The sequence below is a fragment of the Grampus griseus genome (assembly GCF_964374135.1).
Source record: "Grampus griseus genome assembly, chromosome: 3".
Classification (NCBI taxonomy): domain Eukaryota; kingdom Metazoa; phylum Chordata; class Mammalia; order Artiodactyla; family Delphinidae; genus Grampus; species Grampus griseus.
In genome coordinates this window covers 152157538-152174581 of record NC_139019.1, presented here as the reverse complement: position 1 = coordinate 152174581, position 17044 = coordinate 152157538, and the positions used below count along the sequence as shown (strand labels likewise).

General features: G+C 38.6%; 1 protein-coding gene across 1 annotated transcript in view; it reads right to left on the bottom strand.

Moving 5' to 3' along the window:
* The window catches only part of FAF2 (Fas associated factor family member 2), a 55893-nt gene that overhangs the window by 25876 nt on the left and 12973 nt on the right, over positions 1-17044 (bottom strand). Inside the window, exon 2 of the mRNA XM_082652066.1 lies at positions 274-342. Coding sequence (XP_082508192.1) covers positions 274-342 — 69 coding nt within the window. The remainder of the gene's footprint in view (positions 1-273; positions 343-17044) is intronic.

Here is a 17044-nt window from a genome sequence, read left to right as displayed (position 1 = left end):
GGGTTTTTTAATGGTATACTCATAGAGGAGACCTGCTACATAGGATGAATGAACCGAGCTAAAATGTATCCAAAATGGCTAAATCTCAAAACTTAACATGGATTGCAAAAGGAGGGACTTTGCAGAAAAGGTACAGTTTGTTACCTTTCACAAAAATTTTCAGACATTCATAAAAAAACAAAGAAACAAACAAAAAAAACACGTGTCTTTGAGATTTGTTATCAGACCAGGGAAAAAGAAATATAAGTAAGCTCACAATGAATCCTATTATACCTCTATGTTCCAGTTATGCTGTTCCAAGGTATGGCGACATTGATCCATAGATTCTATGCCAGTCAGATCCTGAAAGATTAAAAACAAAAAGTTACTTAGGGAAAAACTAACAGTACATATTGGATATTTTTACTCCTAATAGAATACTTATGAATACCGCTGGGAAAATAAAGTTTTGAAGGCAGATATTCAAGTATGGTAAAATGTCACTATTCAGAATTTATTCAGTCAGTTATTGTAGATGTTACTCCCATACAACAACAAAAAAATGAAAATTCCTTGTCTTTTAAAACTTCAAGGCTTTCAAGACTACTTGATCAAAATCAATATTCTCTCAAATTCAAGTTTAAAAAATGAAAGACTTCTTCAACCTCTGCGCCCAGCAAAATAGTCTTTAATGCTAAACATCTATTGTTTATCATACTGATATAAAAATGCAGGTTTTCTGCAAATGTAATGCCTTTCACTAACTTACATCATTTTACCTATTAGCTTATAATTCAAAATGTGTAAAACTTTTTATCAAAGGAAGTCTGTAATTCAGATGCTTCCCTCCAATATGTACTTTCCCTACTCCCTTCTCCTTGTACTATTCTCAGGTTTCACTTTGTCTATGACCAAATTTCCTTCTCTGGCTCTTCTCCTATCCCCTCTAAATGTAGAAATTTCCCTAAGGATGTGTCCTTGGCTTTTGCCTCTTCCTGGCAATCCTCAATGACCCTTTCTACTCAAATGACTCATAAATTTCTGGACCTGTCACCTTTTCTGAAGTTTAGCAGCATGTTTCCAATAGCCTATTCAACATTTCTACCTAGATGTGGCACCAGTACCACAAATGCATCATTTAAAACCACTGTATGTGTTAATGACATCACCACCTTCCAAAATATACAGGCAAATATGACATCTGGAACCTCAGCCTCATCTTTGAGTACTCTATCCCTTGAACTACATACTTCATCAGTAATCAAGTTCTGACTGTTTTCTATATCTATAATCACATTTCCATTCCCTGAGCCGGCATCTTCAATCAAGCTTTAATGACACCTCAAGTGAATTGTCAAAATAATTAATTTCTCCTCCTCTTTCTAACTCTTCCCCACCTCCCCTGGTCTCCCCACTCCCCTGTGTGTGTGTTATTTCTCTGCTCAAATGTTTTCAGCTGACTGGATAATAAAATCCAAAATCCTTAGCTTGGCATTCAATTGTTTCTATAATGTGGCCCCAACCTAGCTTTCTACATTATTTTCTATTTCCCTTTAGGTGTCCGATGCTCAACAAATCTAACAGCTTACGTGTACACCTAATGACCAGAATTTCCACAGAGCTAAATTCTAGCCTTGCTTCAAGGTCTAATACAAAAGCCAAACCCATCCATCCATCCTTTCATGCAACACATGTCTACTGTTTATTTCCTATTCTGTGTATTACTTACTATGTCCAGGGATATAGGGATGAATACAATACAGTCTCTATCCTCAAGAAATTCCTCTTAATAACCAGCAAGCAACAGGAAAAAGAGATTGATCTCAACCTGCTAAGAATGTCATAACATGTACTGGTGAGTCAGGAGCCTGAGATTCTCGCTTTGGTTCTGTGCCCTGTGATCAGTGACCAAACATGTTTTAATTCTAGCTTCCTTTATGTACAACGTGAGGGATTTAATTTGGACTATTTGGATATCCTTTCCAAAGCTTAGAAGAAAAAAACCAAAAACTGAACTTTGCATTCTTTAGGTATGCAGTCGTTTATTTTTTTTAATTACACAAGTAGTATAGAAACTTTGCTTTTTTCTTTAAACTGAACTATTTATTTATGGCTGCGTTGGTTCTTTGTTGCTGCGCGCCGGCTTTCTCTAGTTGCGGCGAGTGGGGGCTACTCTTCGTTGCGGTGCATAGGCTTCTCATTGTGGTGGCTTCTCTTGTTGTGGAGCACAGGCTCTAGGTGTGCAGGCTTCAGTAGTTGTGGCTTACGGGCTCAGTAGTTGTGGTTTGTGGGGTCTAGAGAGCAGGTTCAGTATTTGTGGTGCATGGGCTTAGTTGCTCCGTGGCACATGGGATGTTCCTGGACCAGGGCTCGAACCCGTGTCCCCTGCATTGGCAGGCGGATTCTTAACCACTGTGACACCAGGGAAGTCCCTGCTAATATATTTTTATGTTTAAAATACTACAAAATTTTCAATACTGCAATTGGAAAGCTCTGTTAAGAACTCTAGAGCTCTATTAAGAACCACTGGCTTTGACAGCTCTGACAATGTGGATTTTTTCCTGACCCCTGCGGGCCTCTTACCAGTTTGGCTATTGCCTTCTGGCTTATAATAGGATCGCCTTTAACTTTTGATTTCCTTACAGCCCATTGCAGATAACTGGGATGTCCAGGGTTCCACTCCCTCTCTGTACATTCTCTTTAAGAATTGGGACTTTACTTTTACCTTCTTCTCAGGGTATGAATGACTACTCTGTCTTTACCAAAAATGTTTTCTACCTCTCTTATGAACCTATTATTTTCTATCAGTTATTATGACTATTTACACTCATTCTACTGCCTTATCAGAGGATACATGCTCCTTAAGGGCAGTGTCTGTGATTCATCTCTATATAATGCTCCCCAATACCTAGCACACAGTTAAGGGCTTAAAAGGCTGCAGAAAAAGTCTGTCCGAGTTAAAAAGACCTTTTAGTATAAGCTTCAATAATCATAGCTACTAAAGTGAAATCCTCTAGAAAATGTCACCAAAACTCATGGTATATTAATACCCTGGGGTTTTAATTAAACTCTATCTAGTCAGAACTAGATGCTAAGCGGGCTGTTAAAAATACATATTTGCAGAATCTTCCTGGAGATCAATAAGTCAGGGATGGAGCCAAGGAATCAGTGGGTTTTTTGAAAAGCTCCTCAGTTGATTCTAATGTACAGTCAGGCCAGGAAATCCATGGTACTGTACAATTCTAAGTGGGACCAGAGATTATACGTCACTTATTAAAATAACTTTTTAAAAAAGGGGTTATGAACACTGTAGGAGAGAACAATCAGGGTAACTGTACATCTTCAGTATACTGAAATACTTAACCTAATGCAAGCAAAACCCTTTTATTGTATAAGTAGTGAATCAGGGTAAACTAGAAGCCCAACTTGAATAAGCCTGCTTTTCAGTCACTACTGATGAGTATTAAAAACATGCACTAGCAATATGCTAGGAAAGGACTATTCATATATCAACAAATATTAACTGATCTGGTATTCTAGATATCCAGGATACAAATACAGTCCCTGCACTCATTAGGCTTGTATCCTACTAGAGAGAGACTGAGCAAAACAAACCACACACATAGAGAAAATAAATGAACAAAAATTTAGGCTGGGGGATTCCTCAGGATACAGTGCTCAAAGGACTCTCCAAGGAGATAACATTTCAGGAGAGACCTGATGAAAGATAAGGGTCCAGTCATGGGAAAATATGTGGGAAGACTATTCCAGGCAGAAGGACAAATGCAAAAACTCTGAGACAAATGGATACATGACACTATGCATTTGTCAAAACCCACAGAACTTTACAGCAGAGTGAACCTTAATGTACAGAAATTTAAAAAATAATTTAGAAGGTGAGAGGATCCCAGGATGGAACACAGACTGTGACAAAATAATCTAATTGTATTAAAAATATATGAAACAACCTCACTGAATGGGGTGGGAGGAAAAGGTGTTAACCTAAAACTCTGGAAATGAGTGAAGTCTGTAAGACTAAAGGCAAAAGGAACTGCACACAAGCACTGTGCTCTAGCTGACAGAGTTGGTTCACTGTATATGTTCATTCTGAAGCACTATATCCATATACTTATACTGGAAATGAACAATAAAACAGAGAGTGGGAGCCAGTTTTCTCATTGTTGAAGTGGGAAGTTGCAGATAGTCGAGGGGAGAAGGCTGGAATGATCCATGTGGGTGAGAGTTGGAAACATCTGAATCAACTCATTTTTAAGTTTAATTTAGACAGATGGCTGCATATAGAACTAGTTAGCTTAGTATACACACGTATGTCTTTGCTCTATCAGCTGAGAGGGCCTAGAGGCAACAACACACACCCCAATAGCAAGCACACATAATGCCCAGATTCTGGTTTATAATACTGTTCTCCAATAAAAGGAACCAGGTTCCTTGGAGAAATGGCTAATTCTAGGACTGGAGCAAAAAATACACAAGATGAGCCTGGAGAATCCTGTAGTTCCAGAAAGTAAAGGAGTGCTCAAAAAACCCCATAATGATGGGAATATATCAAAGTGATACAGGAATCAACTGAAAGAGCTCCCAATGGCCAAAGCTGGTACAATTTGAGCAAGAAAATAAAGTAGTAATAGGTTATAATCCAAAATACAAAATAAACATCCTTGAGTCCATATGAACAGAAATACATGACTGAATAAATAAATAAATGGGGGAGAATAGACAAATCCTGTGCAGAATTCCAAATAACTATGTAGATACTTTGCCTTCTAGGAGGTGGAACATAACTCTTCACTCCTTAGGTATGTATGGGCTGTGCATAGTGACTTCCTTCCAAAGAGTACAGTACGGAAAAGGAGGAAAAAAGATTAACTTCATAGTGGAGAAACCTGACAAACACTACCTGAGCAAGATGATCAAGGTCAACATCAATAGCGATAAATCCTGTTGATAATATGTACCCTTGATAAAATGTAATGAAAAGGCACTTTACCTCTGTGGTCTTCCTCCCCAAACCCCAAACTCCAGCCTCATCATGAGAAAAACATCACAAAAATCCCAATTGAGGGACAACCCACAAAATACATGACCAGTGCTCCTCAAACTGTCAAGGTCATCAAAAACCAGGAAAAGTCTGAGAAACTGTCACAGGCAAGAGGAGCCTAAGAAGGCACAGTCACTAAATGTAAGATGGGATCCCAGAACAGAAAAAGGACATTAGGTAAAAACTAAAGAAATCTGAATAAAGTGTGGACTTTAGTTAATAATAATGCAATAATACTGGTTCATTAATTGTGACAAATGTACCAAACTAGTATGTAAGATGTTAATAAGGAACACTGAGTGAAGGTATATGGGAAGTCTGCATACTATTTTTAAAAGTTTTCTGTAAATCTATTCTAAAATAAAAAGTTTATTTAAAAAGTGGAAAAACAGCACTTCCCTGGTGGCACAGTGGTTAACAATCCGCTTGCCAATGCAGGGGCCATGGGTTCGAGCCCTGGTCCAGGAAGATCCCACATGCTGTGGAGCAACTAAGCCTGTGCACCACAACTACTGAACCTGCGCTCTAGAGCCTGCGAGCCACAACTATTGAGCCCACGTGCCACAACTAATGAAGCCTGCGCACCTAGAGCCCATGCTCCATAACAAGAGAAGCCACTGCAATGAGAAGCCCGCGCACCGCAACGAAAAGTAGCTCCCGCTCACCCCAACTAGAGAAAGCCTGTGCGCAACGAAGACCCAACACAGCCAAAAAAAAAAGTGGAAAAACAAAACAAAACTGGGGTGGGAGAGACACATCTGAGACAGAACAAGCTTGGCAAGTTGGCAGATAAGGTCTGAGAAGTAGGCAGGGTAGGGAAAGTTCATCTAGGGTCGTGTTTCTCAACCCTGCTTGCACATCAGAAGCATCCAAGGGGAATCTACAGCTATCTAGACACCTCCCCCCCCACAAAAGCAATTTAATCAGATTCTCTGAATATGCAGGCTAGGCACAGGTAAATTTTTTCCTGGAAGGGAAGGAGCTTCCAGCTGAGTCTAATGTACAGTCAGAGTTGAGAATCACTAACCCAGAGCCTTACTTCTAAGTTCAGCAGGAGTGTCATGACCATATGTAGCCAGTCATTCTGGCTGCTTTGTGAATTAATTGTAGAGGGCATGACAGAGAGCAAGAAACAGCAAGGAGACTATACAGGAATCCTAGGGAAAGAGAATGCTGGTTTAGCATAAGATCGTAGCAGTGAAAAGGGAACTAAGAGGATAGATTGAGGTTATATTGTAAAGACAGAGCCAAGAAGATTGGATAATATGTGGAAGTAGAAGAGAAATATTAAGATACAGTGTTCAAAAAAATTAGGAGGAAAAGTGGAAACAGACCGCCAAAGATGAATGCACTCTTATTCATTATATCATGATGCTAAATGCATCGTGCGGGAATGGATTTCCTGACCTCAAAGCTAGCCAACAGGATCCAAAAATGAAAAACATGCCGAACTCATCTGGCACTCACTGTCTGAAAACAGATGCAACTCATAACCTAGACATGGGTTGGCTACCTGGGTTTTCTCTCAGTTTTGTACTTAAAAAAACCTAGTATAAGTTAGGTTAAGACAGTTTAAATACTAGAGAAAGATGAGGAAGGGAGAGGTTTCCCTGTGGTCACAACCACTACCACTTCCCTGTATTCCAAGAAAAGGATTTAGAGTTTTGATTCAATCTCCTTTCCAAACTTAAAAACAAACAAACAAAAACAAACATACAGGGGGAACTGATTAATGGTCTTTGCTTCTCCTTTCTAGACTGTAAGCATCTTGACAAAAATCCATTCACCTTCGCTTTCTGATCTTCGTAGGACTCTTCTGGTGTTTTCTCTCCTGGCTTGGGAACCAATCTTTCCACCCCATTCTTTCCACTAACAAGCCCCACCTTTCACACATCACTGCATACAGTCAAGGTTTGGGGAGATTTCTCAATTTTCTCTTCTCCATGAGAGTCTTCTCTCCAGGATATGCACAAATTTGAGCATTCTTACTTATTATACCAAGTACTCCTTTATGCATTAGTCTCCATAACCCATTTTAATGATTATATAATATTCTAATTGGCTAAAACAATTTACATATAGATTTTGCAACTGCTTCTGATGTTCTGTTATTAAAACAGCACTTTGATGAACATTTCTGTTTATAAAGTTTCTCTGTATTTAGGCTTTTACCCCTTAGGATCCAGTTAAAATTATGGGCCAAGGAATATACATTTTTCCCCCCACATTCTCAGTTTTCCCTGAGAGGAATATACATATTTTTATGTTCTTGATACATACTGCTAAAATGCACTTTAAAAGGACTATTCCAATTTACATTAAATAGGGCTGGTTTCAACGTGAGTCAAAAACTAAATATGTGTCCCATAAAAAACTAAATATGTGTCAAGCCAATAGTCATTTCGGTGCCAATTAAGCTTTGCAATGCCAGCTTTGTTCAAAAAGAAAGAATATTACAGGTTTGGCTGGAGACACTGTATTAGCTTTGCTACCAATTCTCTCCTCAGCAATAACATGTTTGGCTATAAGCACTTACAGAAGAGAGATGAAACACAGAAGCTGAGGGAATTTTATATTTAATAACCTCAGTCATTGGTTTCAAGCTCCTCCCAAACTAATTTCTTTAGAACTCAGCAGGCTGTAATTCTTTTAATAGGAACTTGCTTTTGCAAAGAGAACCCATTTATCTCTATATCCCCTAGACCTAGTGTAGTGCCTTAGCATACAGTAGAAAATGTTTAAATGAACATCTTGCCCTCACGCCAATGATCAACTTTTACTTCTTTATCTCTCTCTAGTTTTTAAACATTGTTCTTTTCATTATCACTCATTTATTCCTACTTTGTGTAAGGAGCTATACAGTTTCCTCAACAATCCCATGAGATAGTGCCATCATACCCATTATCAGTTGAGAATATCGAGACTCTTTAAAAAGAATTATGTGGAAGACACCGCGCACTAATTCAGGTACACAGTAAGTGATCAATAAAGGTTAGCTAAATCTGTAATTTCACCTAACTGGCCTGCTCTTCAGAACTCTGGTTTACATTCAGATCTACTGACATCTGAGGTGATCTGAGATGGTACTGGACAAAACAGCTTCAAGGAGTAGAAAGTTTAACTTTGGCACCTCCTTCTCCCTCTAATCTTTCAGGACCAGTGTGTACCACAAATCCCCTATTCAGGCAGGCCCATCCAAGTCTGTCTCACTGAGAAATATCCCTTGTTCCAAGATGATCTCTCCCTTCCGCCTCCCCTCAAAGCTCTCAAAGCTAACTCCTCTTCAATGAATTGCCCTCCCAAGGATTTAGCATAATATTACATTTAGTTACATCAATTTACACAAATGTAACAGACTGACAGCATTAGTAGGAGAAAGGAAGTACTTATCTTTAGGGCAAAAAAGACCCAGAACCCCAATCAATCTCTAACTAGCAAAATGCATAGGGGAGATTGGAGGGATGTGCGTGAACCATTCTATATCCTTCTCCTATTCCAACCTTAGTCTAACTTCCTCCTCCCAAATCAGATGACAGTAGGATGTCAACACCACTTGGCAACCTACATCTGAAATATTGTGATCCTCGATCTATCTTTTGCTTAAGTATAACTCAAGGAAGGTACCACAAACAACAGACGTACAGTGTTGTAACCAGATGTCTCATTCGACTATTTGGATAGGGATTGGGTAACTAGAGTTAATCACTCTACAGTAATCACTAGAGAGCTTTCCTAAGAAGTGTTTCTTTCCACACCTCATCTGTTTATTATACTAACAAACACTGCAGGAGGTTGAGTTGAAATCTAAGTACTCTCTAAATTCCACTTGGCTTGTTGGCTCTAGCTTGTTGAGGATGCATATTTTAACTTGTTTTCAGTTATTCCCAGAGAGAAACTTGGGAAAAAGCAGAGATCTTTGTTCTCTCTTTCCTGCAACACAGATAGCTTTGCTTTATGCAATAAGCAGTATGCTCTCACTAGTAGTGGCAGGAGAAATGGAATTTGAAGTCCTTTAAGGAAGTGAAGTGATCACACCTCGGCTCTAATCTGTAACTAAAGCTCTTACACTCAGATCTTTATTATTCACATTTAATTACTGATTTACCAAATTAAATACCAGCGGCTTCCATTTCCTAAGCACCTATTACTATGTAATAGGCAATGTAAGTAATAAAGCCCTCATTTTCACCGAGAAACCCAAGGATTCAAGAGGTTATATACTTTGTGTAAGAATATCCTCGTTTAAGAATAATGATAAGTGGTGGAGCCAAGACTGAAACCTAGAATAACTATGTCCAAAGTCCAGGTTGTCTCCTATGCTATACTGTCTCCCATTATTTAACTAACATCTTAGAAAACAAGAAGTTTTCAATAAATTCTCAATTTGGAAAATTTCAACAAAATTTTCATTCAACTGAGAATAAAACATCTGGAATTTTTCCAATTTTCACATTAAAGAGTAAAGATAAATTGAGGACAATATTTCAACCCCTCATTTTGCATAAAAGGAAACTGAGGCTTAGCAAAGTGAACAAGCTTTCCCAAGTCACAGAGCATGAGGGTGGCAGAATTGTCCAGTCTTCTTATTCCCAGTCTCTTCTATCATCACTGTACCTACTGGTAGCTAAGAAACAGCTCATAGATGTACATAAAATTTTTCTCCTTTATACCCAGAGTCAACAGTTAAGTTTTGTTATTTTGAGTTTGGTGTCAGATAAGACTGGAAAATGCTGCTTATCAAATCCCCTTTCTGGAAATTCCCAATACATCTTTTAAAGGCTTTGAAAAGTCCTGCCTTTAGCTAAAAAGAAAAAAAAAATTTAACTTCACCTAAAGGAAGGTCTTATCCAAGCAATTAAGAGTAGGTGGAATAAGTGGTGGAGCTTTGTTGGAAATTTAGAAGACACCAGAATCTTGAATAATCCTTCATTCTAATTCTACTAGCTGGGTGAACTTAGGCATCTTTCTGAGGTTCAGTTTCTTTTTTTTTTTTTTAATTTATTTTTGGCTGTGTTGGGTCTTTGTCGCTGTGCAGGGGCTTTCTCTAGTTGCGGCAAGCAGGGGCTACTCTTCATTGTGGTGCGCGGGCTTCTCATTGCGGTGGCTATTCTTGTTGAGGAGCATGGGCTCTAGGTGCGTGGGCTTCAGCAGTTGTGACACGCAGGCTCAGTAGTTGTGGCTCGCGGGCTCTAGAGCGTGGGCTCAGTAGTTGTGGTGCATGGGCTTAGTTGCTCCGTGGCATGTGGGATCTTCCTGGACCAGGGATCGAACCCATGTCCCCTGCATTGGCAGGCGGATTCTTAACCATTGCGCCACCAGGGAAGTCACAAGGTTGTTTCCTTATTGGTAAAATGGAAATTAAAATACTAATTAACCCACTGGGTTGTAAAGATTAAGTATAGAATGCTCAATTTAGCTATTATTTTTAAGAAACATGAAGGAAACATTAAAAATGAGAATGTTATAATGAAACTGTACTTAGTTCATGTGGACAAGGAAGACATCTGTACATCAACTAAGATGACCATGTGGATTTTTTCCCTTCATTATTTAATGTGGAATATTACACGGATAGAATTTCATATGTTGAAGCATTCTTGGCATTCCAGAGATAAATCCCACTTGGTTATGGTGTATAATCCTTTTAATATGCTGCTGAATTCAGTTTGCTAGTATTTGGTCAAGGATTTTTGCATTAATGTTTATAAGGGATATTGGTCTGTAGTTTTTTAGCGGTATCTGGGTATGGCGGTAATGCTGGCTTCAAAGAATGAGTTAGAAAGTGTTCCCTCCTTTTCAATGTTTTAAAAAAGTTGGAGAAGGACTGGAATTAGTTCTTTAAATTTGTTTGGTAGAATTCACCAGTGAAGCCATCAGGTTCAAGGCATTTCTTTGTTGGGAGATTTTTGATTATGGATTCAATCTCCTTACTGGTTATAGGTCTATTCAGATTTTCTATTTCTTTGTGATTTAGTCTTGGTAGGTTTTGTATTTCTAGGAATTTGTCTATCTCATCTAGGTTATCTAATTTTTTGGCATACAATTGTTCACAGTACTCTCTTCTAATCATTTTTTTCTTCTGTAGAATTGGTAATAATGTCTCCATTTTCATTTCTGTTTAGTAATCTGAACCTTTTCTTTTTCTTAGTCCACCTAGCTAAAGGTTTGTCAATTCTGTTGATTTCAAAGAACCGATTTTTGGTTTCATTGATTTTTCTATTCTCTGTGTTGTTTACCTAGGCTCTGTTCCTTATATTACCTTCCTTCTGCTAGCTCTGAGTTTAGTTTGTTCTTTTCCTTCTAGTCCCTTAAGTTATACAGTTAGGTTGTTGATTTAAGATCTTTTGTGTTTAAAAATTTTTTTTTATTTTTTGGCCACACCGCGTGGCATGCGGGATCTTAGTTCCCCGACCAGGGATCAAACCTGTGCCCCCTGCACGGGAAGCACGGAGTCTTAACCACTGGACCACCAGGGAAGACCCTTTTATTATTATTTTTTATTTTATTTAAGATCTTTTGTGTTTTTTAACATTTGTGTTTAATAGCTACCAATGCCCCCACCACTCCCCAAGCATTTCTTGCTGCATCCCGTAAGTTTTGGCGTGTTGTGTTTTCATTTATCTCTACATATTTTCTAATTTTCCTTGTGATTACTTCTTTGATCCATTGGTTATTTAAGAGTGTGTTGTTTACATACATTTGTGAATCTTCCAGTTTTACTTTTGTTATTAATTTCTACCTTAATTTCATTGTGGTTTGAGAAGCTACTTTGTATGATAGCTAGCTATTAAAATCAATTGAGACATAACTTCTTATATGTAGAAAACTCTAAAGACCGCCCCCCATCCCTGTTAGAACTAATAAATGAATTCAACAAAGTAGCAGGATACAAAGTCAACACACAAGTTTCAGTTGCATTTCTTTACACTAACAATGAACACTCTAAAAATGAAAGTAAGAAAACAATTCCATTTACAATGGCATCAAAAAGAATACTGTGAATTAACTGAGGAGGTGAAAGACTTGTACAATGAAAACTACAAAACACTGCTGAAAGAAATTAAAGACCTACATAAATGGAAAGACACCCAGTGTTCGTGGATTGGAAGACAATACTGTTAAAAACCCAAAGTGAGCTACAGATTCAGAGCAGTCCCTATCAAAATCCCAATGCCTTTTTTTTTTTTTTTTGCAGAAATAGAAAAACCAACCTTAAAACTCATATGGAATCTCAAGGGACCCGAAGAGCCAAAACAATCTTGAAAAAGAACAAAGCTAGAGGACTCACACCTCCTGATTTCAAAACTTACTATAAAGTTACAGTAATCAAAACAATGTGGTACTGACACAAAGATAATCAAAACAATGTGGTACGGACACAAAGACAGACATATAGGCCAATGGAATGGAATAGAGTCCAGAAATAAACTCTTGCATATATGGTAAAATGATTTTTGACAAAGGTGTCAAGACCATTCAATGGGGAAAGACCAGTCTTTTCAACAAATGGTGCTGGAAAACTGGATATCCACATGCCAAAGCTGGATCTTTGCTGTGAAATATATATACTGGTCTCTGCCCCCAGTTTCTGACATAGAGCTCCTAAAACCCTTGCAGATAGGGGTACCAGGAGATTCTTTTGTTCTAACATTTAGTTTTTGACCCCAGTTCCTGACTCAAAGCTCTCAAAACCCTTATAATTTCCTACGTGATAAGAGCACTAGGAGCATCTTTTGTTCTAATATTTGTTCTCTGATCCTGGTTCCTGACAGAGATCCTAAATCCCTTGGAATTTCCTGGATGATATCATTGTATTTTGTTCTAATGAGGTGACTCCTGGTGGGCTCCTGGATAGGGACTGGCCATCAGACAGAACAAACCATGATTAGAAGCTTCAAATTTTCAGCCCCACCTCCCAATCTCCAAAGAGGGGAGAGGGTCTGAAAATGGAATTTAAATCAATCATGCCTAGGCAATAAAGCCTCCGTAAATATCCCAATAGTATAAGATTCAGAGAGCTTCTGAGTTGGTGAAGCCATCTACATGCCAGGAGGGTGGTACATCCCAACTCCGCTGGGATAGAAGCTCCCCTGCACTTGGGACCCTTCTGGACCTTGCCCTAGATATCTCTTTATCTGGCTGTTTTTCTGTATACTTTATTATATCCTTTGTAATAAACCAGTAAACGAAAGTGTATTCCTGAGTTCTGTGAACCACTCTAGCAAATTATCAAACCCGAGGAGGGGGTCATGTGAACCCCAATATATAGCTGGTCAGTCAGAAGTTCAGGTGGCATCTGGGACTTGTGATTGGCATCTGAAGTGGGGGCAGTCTTGTGGGACTGAACTCTTAACTTGTGGGATCTGATGCTAACTTCAGGTACACAGTGTCAGAACTGAACTGAATTGAATCTAGGAGAACTGCTTGGCAGAAACTAACACAATATTGTAAAGCAGTTATACTCCAATAAAGATGTTAAAAAAGAAAAACAGTACACGTTCCACTACTTCACACTGCATCATTTCCTCCCAGCAAAAGTCCTACGCTCCAAGGAAAGTCAGGTTAATTCCATGACTATAACTTGAAGAGTAAAATATTGCCTTATTCGTCCTGTAACTCACCATGAATTTGCATAGAATGCTCCTTAGACTCCAGGAAAATGAAAACATTTTCAAAATTTCCTTGGTGGGAAAATCCAAAGCCAAGAGGCACCTCAGTGCTCATAGTGATTTTGCTATTTATCATTTCTGGCACTCTCACCAAACGGTAGTTTAAAAACACACGAACACAGAGGAAGCATTTAACATCAAATCTTCAATTTTATTACATTACTGTTTTTTGCTATTCATTTTAAGGAAAAATATAATATGGAGAAATAGCCACTAAGATTTCCTAAATATGTCAAATGACCCTCAACTGGCCCAAAAGAAAATTGGCAGAATTAATCCTTATCAATATCCACCTCGAAGATATGCTTCTAGAAGAATATCTGTAATACAGATATACTACTCTGCCAATTACACAGATGTTATTCCTTGAAACACTTAAAGGAGTGCAAAAACAAACAGGGATGCCCAGCCCATTCTGAAGAAATAACCCAAAACTTGAACCAACTTGATCATAAATGCCTGTGATTGTTACATAAAAATGTAACAAACGAAGCCTAGCAAGCACTACTGAATCAGTCTGTCAAAAAGCTTCTGAGAGGACAATAACTGTGTTCTTGAATAAGAAGATTCAACAACATAAAGATGTCAATCACATCCCCTCAAATTCATTTTATAAATTTAATAAAATTTCAATTTTGAGAAGCTGATTATAAAGTTCTTTTGAGGGCTTTCCTGGTGGCGCAGTGGTTGAGAGTCCGCCTGCCGATGCAGGGGAAACGGGTTCGTGCCCTAGTCCGGGAAGATCCCACATGCCGCGGAGCGGCTAGGCCCGTGAGCCATGGCGGCTGAGCCTGCGCGTCCGGAGGCTGTGCTCCGCAACGGGAGAGGCCACAACAGTGACAGGCCCGCGTACAGAAAAAAAAAAAATTCCTAATATATAAAGATTTTTTTTAAATACATAAGAAAAAGGATGGGACTTCCCTGGCAGTCCAGTGGTTGGGGTTCCACACTTCCACTCTCAGGGGGGCATGGGTTCGATCCCCTGGTCGGGGACTGGGATCCCGCATGCCGTGCAGCGCGGCCAAAAAACCCAAAAAACAAACAAACAAAATGACAACCCCCCCCCAAAAAAAACCCCAAAAAACCCAGAAGAAAAAGGATAACTTGCTACAAAAGTGGGTAAGAAAAAGTGGACGATTCATAGAAAAATAAACTCAAATGGCCCTTATATATATGAAAAGTTGATCAACCTCACTCATAAGGAAAACGTAAATTAAAACTATACTGGGACTTCCCTGGTGGCGCAGTGGTTGAGAGTCCGCCTGCCGATGCAGGGGACACGGGTTCGTGCCCCGGTCTGGGAAGATCCCACATGCAGCGGAGCGGCTGGGCCCGTAAGCCATGGCTGCTGAGCCTGCGCGTCTGGAGCCTGTGCTCCACAACGGGAGAGGCCACAGCAGTGAGAGGCCCGCGTACGGCAAAAAAAAAAAAAAACACTATACTGAATTTGACAACACACTCTGTTGGTGAGGTTGCCAGGGGCCCATACATTGTTAGTGGGAATACAAAATGGTACAATCCTCATGTAGGAAAATTTGGCAATATCTAGCAACACTACAGATTCGTATACATATATATAAGCATTTAATCCTTTGACCCAGAAATCTTTCTACGAATCTATCCCAAAGACACACTAGCAAAAAATAAAATGTTGGTACACAAGGCTACTTATTGCTCTATTATTTATTACAGCAAAAGATGAGAAATAACCTAAATATCCATCAATCTAAATTACGGTATGTCCATACAATAGAGTATTATACAGCTGTAAATACTTAAGAGAAATAAATCCCTATACTGCTATGCAGTGATCACCAGGAGATAATAAGTATAAAAGACAGTTGGAGAAAAGTGTGTAATATACATCACCATTTATCTTTTTTAAAAGGGAGGGGTCCACAAATATATATACTTATTACTTAGATTTTTTAAAAGAAAGGTTTTTGTTTTTGTTTTAATTCTAAACTTCTCTGCAGGGGAAGGCAGGGAACAGGGCATAAGAGAGAAGAACAGAAGTTAGAGTTCTCTAAATATATTGTTACATGTAGATTTGACTTTGGAATCCTGCAGCTGTTTTATAAAACAAAATTTAGAAAAAGCAGCAGCAACAATTTCTAAACATCAGAAGCAAAAATCAAGTGTAGAGTTGGTAGCATAACTATCCAAAATGAAATTATCCCACATGACTTTAAAACACAGTAAACTGACTATACATTCTGCAATAAAAGGGCTTAAATTGTTTTAAACAATCAAATTGTTGTTACTAGTAAGGGTATTATTATTTTGAGACAAAGTGTTGATTATGTGATAAGGCAAATGAATAATCATGTTAATCTCATTAAGAACCAATTTTTTGGGTATGGAGAAAGAAGAGAGGTAAAATGTAGGGCTGAATTTGAATTGGCAGTCCTGAATTTGAATTGGAAATATCAAATTGTTTTATCATGAATTAAATAAATACAAACATATGTGTGTGTCTGTACTATATATTATATGTATTTCCTACTTCTGTTAACTAAAAAGTTCTAGACCAACCCAACAGCGATGAGCACTCATAGCTACCAGACCTGTGGCATCTAAATATAATTTCTTACCAAAAAGTAACAAGGTTTCCTGGAGAAACACCTGATTCTAGAAAATGCACAAGATGAGTCAAACATCTTACAACGTCAAAAAGCTAAAAACCTATCAAGGACTACTGGGGCCATGACAATATGATAAAAGTCTTCAGGAAAAATAATACAAGGCTCTTCCAAATTACAAATTCAAATGGTAAATCTTTTCTGTGACTCTGAAAAAATAAAATTATGTAAATACTAGGATTTCCTAAAAAATAAAAGTCATCAGGAGCCAATCTAAATAGACTCACAGGGCTTCCCTGGTGGTGCAGTGGTTGAGAGTCCGCCTGCCGATGCAGGGGACACGGGTTCGTGCCCCGGTCCAGGAAGATCCCACATGCTGCGGAGTGGCTGGGCCCGTGAGCCATGGCCTCTGAGCCTGCGCGTCCGGAGCCTGTGCTCCGCAACAGGAGAGGCCACAACGGTGAGAGGCCCACGTACGCAAATAAATAAATAAATAAATGAATAGACTCACAATTGTCAAAGATGGCACAACCTAAGCCTTAATAAGCACAATGGCAATGAAATGTAATACGTTAAATATATTTACATCCATGAGTTCACTGCAAATTTTAAAACTCTACAATTCAAATTTTAAAAATCTCAGTGGTAAACAAATGACCTAATGAACCTAATGAAACTTAAAAGCTTTTGCACAGCAAAGGAAACCATAAATAAGACGAAAAGACAACCCTCAGAATGGGAGAAAATATTTACAA